Consider the following 6,965-nt stretch of genomic DNA (forward strand, 5'->3'; position numbering starts at 1 on the left):
TCCCCCTCCCCAAGATTCCGAAGTACACACAAACTATTAGCTTTGCTCCCCCCACCTTCGTCTTTGAAAGCTAGCAGTCAGCTCGCCTCCACACCCATTCCTCATCCTTTTCCACTCTCTGATCTTCCCAGCCCCCTCCCCACCTTGCTCTTCAGTGCCACGGAGGACTGGAAAGGACTCCTGTCCGAGCTAAAGCTCAGTTCATAGGAACCCTTCCCTTGCCGAAACCACTGGCTTGGTAACTGGGGAGGGGGTCTGTAGCCTAGGATGGAGATAAATCTATCTCTATCCCTTCTGCTCACGAAGCAGAAAAGAGCAAATCACGATAATTAGAACTCCCTGTCATCTCGCGCATCTCACGGTTGTTGCAGGTGGTTGCGAGCAGGGGAAGGGGGTGGTGGGGGAGCCAGCCGCGCGGACCCTCGCGACACAAAGTGGTCTTACTGTGACGTGGTTTCTTTAAAGCTCCGCCCTCCATAAATTTGGGGAAGGGGCTAAGAGTAAAATGTATTCCTCTTCACTGCCCCCTTCTGCCTGTTTGGTTTAAGTGAAGTCTCACTGCGGAGAAGGGGAAATTGACAAACTATGTAAACTGAAGTTCTTGAGCCCACCTCCACATTGGGGTTTTAGAAGGTTCTAGAATCGATAAGACACCCCCCCCATCCTCACCAACATAACAATTTGAATAGGCGCTAATGTTTTACTACTTGGGCTCCATTGGGTGCCATCCCCAGGACAGCCTTGTACATAGAAGACACCACCCCACGACCCTCATCCTGGAGGGAAATGGGAGGAAGGGATAGGATCAAGAGTAGAGGGTACATCCCTCCACGCACTTATTTCTATTCTTCCCTAGTATACTATCGAAGGAGTCTCAAACCCTAACCTTATTTCCAATGCTGCTTCAGCTTGGAAATTTGAAAAGGTGTCATAGCTGGGCACTCCACCTTAACCTTGGCTCAGAATGGGGTCTTTTTTCAGTTTTCTTCATTGAAGAGCTTTGGCTAGAGCTGTAACTGAAACACTCGAGGGAGCCTCCTAACCCCCTCCTCAATCCAGATTAGACTGGATTTCTTTCCTGGGTATTATTTCCTTAGCACATATAGAACAATAAACTCAAGCTCAATTCCTGGCAGTAGATCACTGTGACCACCCATCCCTCAGGTGCTTTTGTAGCTTGGGCTGCTGGTTTTAGGGGAATGGTTTGCATTTTGAAATATAAAAGGAGGATACACCTAACTGGGTTTAGCCAGACAAAGAAATGGTGATTTCCTTGGCCTTGAGAATTTCTAGATTTTAGCCCAATAAGCTGATCTCCCTTATTTGCTCCTTTGGGGAGGTGGACTAGAAGAAATGGTAAGATGGAAAAAGTCTGTAACTCCCTCTCCTCAATATATGCAACACAAATCAATACCAGATATACAAAACAAAACACACTATGGAAGCATGAACACTAGAAACTCAGTCCATAAACACAGCATCCAAATGTACCTAAAAAACCTACAGCACTCATCTGTTTTGTAAAAGGTAAATACACACCATATATGCCTACATTATGCAAATATATAGCAAACATGCTCCATCCACCCAGATTCCACACAAGAAAGACAACACAACTTTCAAATACAAATTTCATCCAAGGAACATGCCAGAAATAGACATACAAAACCTATGAACACTCACAGCACACTCCACATACATACAAAAATATTCTCTTTCCACATGAATTTAAGGGATTAAAAACAAAACGCAGTTAGCCAGTAGAGGGAGATCTGGGATTTTCCACTGGGAAGATGGTCTTCACAGTGAATGGGGGAGGGGGAGAAGGGAGGGCAAGTTGCTAAGAAAAATAAATAAATAAAATTGTGATGAAATCTTTTGTCTGTGTTGTATTTTTTCCTGAATACCTTCATAATACTAATGTAATCCTCATTCAGCTTGTGAAGTATATATCTCCATTGGACAATTGGGGAAACCAAGGCACAGAAAATATGATTAAAAATGTAGTTGATACATACTGGTTGCACATGTTTATGGAGTATAATGTGGTACTTTGATACATATATACAATGTATAATTAAGAAATTAGATGAATTGGCAGGTATTTCACTTCAGAAATTTATCATTTTTGTGTTGGGAATATTCAAGGTCTTTTCTACTGTTTTGCAACAAGCAGTTAATTCTTGTCAATCATCATTATCCCATGGAAGGTAAAGAAAAGCTATTTACCTCAAATCATATTATAAGGTAGTAACAGAGCGGGGAATGGGTAGAGATGAAAAACAAAGGTTTTTTTTCCTATCTGTATCTACAAGACAGTATTACACTCCACTTTTACATGAATACAAACAAATTACTCTCCTCAGACTTGATTAACTAGCAGCTAACTCGTGGAGTTAAGTGGAAACTATTAATCTATTGAGAGACCCATGTTCCCACTTTATATTTTTATTCACATTTCACAGTACATGGAAACAACAACCCAGAATTAGTTTCGGTTTTCACATGATAAAGTAGAAAGGTCCTGAATTAATTAATTGATGAAATATGTATTAAAAAGCAGACTTTTAGAGCATATTTAGGGCATGATTTGGGAATATTTGGCCTTGTGTGTCTGTTTGCTTCAAAATAGATATATGACTCTAGTTTCTGTCAATGATATTTTGATTGACTCAGCTTTTATTGATAGTTTCTTAACACCTAAGACACTTAAAATCATCTATATTTTGCACTATATTATTATCTTAACATGGTTGATTCTCTTAGTTATTTGGTGTTGGGTTTATCGCTACAATTTGTCAATAAGCAACTTCTTTTGTAGCTCCTAAGACAGCTGGCCTGAGTATCACATTTCTGGCTGAGCTTGCTGCTGAATTGGTTGAATGATCATAAGTATATATAGACAAATTTTGATGAAATGAAATGAATCATGCCTCAAATCAATCACAAGCAGATGTTTAGGGCTAAGCTAGTAGGAAAAGGTGTATAGGTTAAGCTGGTTTTAACCTGAGAACTTTATAATTGAATTAATGCATATTTCTTTCCATATAAATAATTTAAAATTGTCATGGAAGTATGCATAGAGACTGTATAGAGAAAATGGTTGTTACCTTACTGTAGTAGTGTTTGGATATCACATTTACCAAGAATGGAATCTCTGGCTCTACTGTAACAGGAAAGAAAAGTTTTTCTATAATGCACCTTTGTGTACATTTTTTAAATAAATGGAGCTAAGAAAAAGACCAAATTAAATTAGAAGAATGATTATTTGCTTTTAAAAATGATTCACTTTGGAGTTCCTTTAAACAATTCCCTAATCACTGCTAATTGAAAATTAGTCAGAAATAATGATAAAACATCTCAGAGATGAAAACGTAAGTAAAGCATTCAAATTTTTTAAGTGTTCAGTACACTCAGAATCTTAATGTGCTTTACCATTTAGTTAAATTTAACAAGGTACTCCAATCCTTTCCTACTCCACAGCCCTGACAGAAAACAGGGACCCAGGGAGAGAAAAGATGGTAAGGAAGATAGCCTTAGTTTCTGTAGACCTATTCCAAAGAGGAAGATGGACTAAGGTATGAAAGCTATCATTTGCCTTCTCCCACAATCTTTCTGGTAAATGTGAGCTGGACATTAGAACCTAGATTTTTTCTTTGTGGAGAGGTGAAAACTTGGCTTCTGGTTCTTCCTCCTCCTCCTCCTCCTCCTCCTCCTCCTCCTCCTCCTCCTCCTCCTCCTCCTCCTCCTCCTCTTTCTCTTCCTCACTAACTCCTCCTCTTCCTTGTTCTGCCTCCCCTTCATATATGTGTGTGTATATATATGTATATATACACACACATATATTTATATGTAGTTTTCACATGTCCACCCAGTTATACTAAAGTAAAATTAACAAGTAAAACTGAATATAATATATAATATGACTTGATAGATGTAGAGTATGTGAAATTACAGAATTTGTTAGAAAATAACAAACATCAACCTCACATAGGTACTGCTTTCATTGTCAGAACATAAAAATTCTACTCTCATCTTGATTTTTAGGAATATATTAATTGTAAGTATAGACACCATGTTGTATGTCAGATCTGAGGAAATTATTAGAATTTAAAACTTACTAGAGTTTAAAATTCTTCATTCTCCTTCCATCCTCAGGATGCCACCCATTCTTCTATGATTCCTCAAATCTAAGGCGGACTTAGAATTTTCTACCTAATTATCCCCAAAATGAACAATTCCTTTGCATCCCCCTTGCTGGAAAGTACTGTTGATTTGATACATGAAAATGTCACTTGGCTTCCATCAATGGAAGATCAAAGCTGGAATAACACCTGTGCAAATGGCACCGAGGTCCCGGGTCCAGAGTGTGGAGGGCCAACAGGAATGTATGGAAAATGGCTGGGGCGCAAACCCCACCTTATCGTGAAGATTGTGCTGTGTTTCGCATATGCAGTCATCATAATGATATCTCTCTTTGGAAACTCTCTGGTGTGCCAAGTTTTCATCAAGCACAAGGAAATCAACAAATCAACAGGCCTCCTCATCTTCAACCTGGCAATTTCTGACATACTGATAATTCTGTTCAACAGTCCATTTGCTCTGGTGAGTGACTACATTGGGTTGATTTCAGCCCAGAGTAGAAGCTGTTTCAAGGATGGTGGTGGGATTAAGAGGAAAAGGGACATATGAACTTGCTTCAGATGCCCCAGGAGACAATTTGTTTTAACTGCAAAAAGGCTTGAGTATGATATCTGAGTTATAGCTAACCTTCCTTTTTGCTTCTTTCCCAAGGCCCGATTCCTGAGTGGACAATGGCTCTTTGGCAGGATCATGTGCCACGTCAGTCGATTTGCGCAGTACTGCTCCCTCCATGTCTCCACTTTAACTCTCATGGCTGTTGCTGTGGACCGTCACCGGGTAAGGCTTCCGAATGGCAATTAGAATGCAAGGGGAGGGGGAATGGGCGGTACTCAAACAGATTAGACCCCTCCTCCATTGGGCTGGCTTTAAGGATAAAGGTATGCTTTGGAAGTGGTTTGCAAAACTTTTCCCTACCTCTACACAACTTTTCCTGCAGCTGAATGCCATTTAAAGTTCAGAGTTTCCAGAGCCATGCATCTTTTAATGTGTAAATCGTCTTAAATCTAAGTGTTTAAATTGAAATTAAATTGTTTTAACAGTTTAGGTATATTATGCAATCCAAGTAGAAACTCTTCAATCAGTTTTTGCTCATACAAATGACACTGACCTAAGTTGATAACCAGAGGAGTATTGTTTCTCTTTTCCAGGTGATTCTTCACCCAATGAAACCAAGACTGACACATTCCCAGTGCCTATTGATTGTTGCCATAATCTGGGTTCTTGCTGTGCTTCTTGCTCTTCCGCATGCAATTTATCAGAATCTCTTCATTTTCATTGGCATGTAAGTCAGACCAGCTACATAATGGGTAATTTACCTTTTACTTCCCAGAGCCCCAAAGGAAGTTGACATTTGAAAAGTCCTTGGTTGCATTCATGTCCCCTTCCAACTCTCCTCAACAAAGAATATGAAGCCTCTAATTCTAATGCATACTAATTGAACCAAGACAATGGCCACCAGGTTAGAAATACTGGTTATTAGGGATCTGGTTTGCTTTACTTTGACCTCTGCCTGGAGCAGTCCTATAAGAGAGACTATTCTAGTTCCATACCTGAATTTAAAAGTGAAGAAATTATGATTTTAAGATTAGAGGTGGTGGGATTTACTTAAGGACACATGGAGTTAAAGCTGAGACTAGAACCCGAGTCTCATTCAATTAGTCATATTTATCATAACTTCCTTGGCTTCTGTTCTAGGGATGGAGCTGTCAGCAGCCACTGCCTCCCCTCTTTCCCTGGATTCAGCAATCGAGTTGGGAAGTACGTCGACCTTGGGACATTTATCTTGCTGTATGTTTTGCCCCTTCTGGTGATTGTGTCAGCATATTCTCATCTAGGGAAGAGGTTGTGGGTCCAGAATGCTGTCGGTGATGAATCTGCTCGTCAACTTATGGCACACTACCAGAAGAGGAAGAAAAGCATCCGGATGCTGATTCTTATTGTAATGGTTTTTGCAGTATGTTGGTTTCCACTCAATTGCTATGTGGTTCTTATTTCTAGTGCAGGTGTAGATGCTGAGAGTGTGCTTTTCTATGCTTTCCACTGGTTTGCCATGAGCAGCACTTGCTACAACCCTTTCATCTACTGCTGGCTCAACAGGAGCTTCCGTGCCAAGCTCAGATCTATTTTAGCTTGGTGCACAGAATGCCTGTTGATGCGCAGGAGCACCCCGGTTGAGCAAATGCAAGTTCAGGAGAGTCATGAGCTCCAGGAGCTCCAGACATCTTCACTACTACGCGTACCTCTGGCCATGCCAGAGCCCCCAGTACTTGAGGATCCCAGCGTGGCTACGGGGGATGACAATTCCCAAATCTCTGTGCAGGGAGACTGGGATGATCCTGATGCAGACATGTCCCCGGATGATGAGGAGGAGTGTGAAACCCCAGATCCTTATTTCACTGTCCAAGTGAATGATTCTGTGAGAAGAGAACACATGACCCCTTGAAATTTTGTTTAGATTGAGTACCTGGGCAGATGTTCTTCATGGTATTGTAGCTGAGAGTATCCTTGAGGCCCCAGTCATGACCATTCCATTTTTCTCCCTGGGAAATTTGGCCCACCCCCTTGGCCCAGGTCAGATATTTTACAATCAATATGGTAAGGACAAATCAACCACAGATTATATAGTCCTTAAACAACATTGAGAGAATCAAATGTTTTCCTATCATGTACAACTTCATAGGTTGATGATTCTGAGTCCTGGAATCAGGGTAATCATACAGTACCTGATTGGGCCACTGTACCATTACAGAGGCAACTGTCACAAACAAATATATCCTGCACAAGTCTATTGCTTTACTTACTTGATTTAGAGATGGGAAGTG

General features: G+C 40.6%; 1 protein-coding gene across 1 annotated transcript; it reads left to right on the forward strand.

Annotated features, from left to right (window-relative positions):
- The first annotated feature begins 4,230 nt into the window (after nt 1-4,230).
- LOC138839845 (G-protein coupled receptor 83-like) lies at nt 4,231-6,586 on the forward strand. Its single transcript, XM_070039358.1, has 4 exons — nt 4,231-4,605; nt 4,795-4,920; nt 5,292-5,425; nt 5,839-6,586. The coding sequence occupies exons 1-4, from the start codon at nt 4,231-4,233 to the stop codon at nt 6,584-6,586; spliced, it is 1,383 nt and encodes a 460-aa protein (XP_069895459.1).
- The last annotated feature ends 379 nt before the right edge of the window (nt 6,587-6,965 follow it).

The sequence above is a fragment of the Dipodomys merriami genome, unplaced genomic scaffold (assembly GCF_024711535.1).
Source record: "Dipodomys merriami isolate MVZ:Mamm:240054 unplaced genomic scaffold, mDipMer1.0.p SCAF_3, whole genome shotgun sequence".
NCBI classification, from domain to species: domain Eukaryota; kingdom Metazoa; phylum Chordata; class Mammalia; order Rodentia; family Heteromyidae; genus Dipodomys; species Dipodomys merriami.

Bases quoted from the DNA above. Each gene is read 5' to 3' on its own strand.
- LOC138839845 (XM_070039358.1), top strand. From the start codon at position 4,231: ATGAACAATTCCTTTGCATCCCCCTTGCTGGAAAGTACTGTTGATTTG. The intron at 4,606-4,794 runs GTGAGTGACTAC...TTCTTTCCCAAG, and splicing joins TCAACAGTCCATTTGCTCTG to GCCCGATTCCTGAGTGGACA. The intron at 4,921-5,291 runs GTAAGGCTTCCG...TCTCTTTTCCAG, and splicing joins TTGCTGTGGACCGTCACCGG to GTGATTCTTCACCCAATGAA.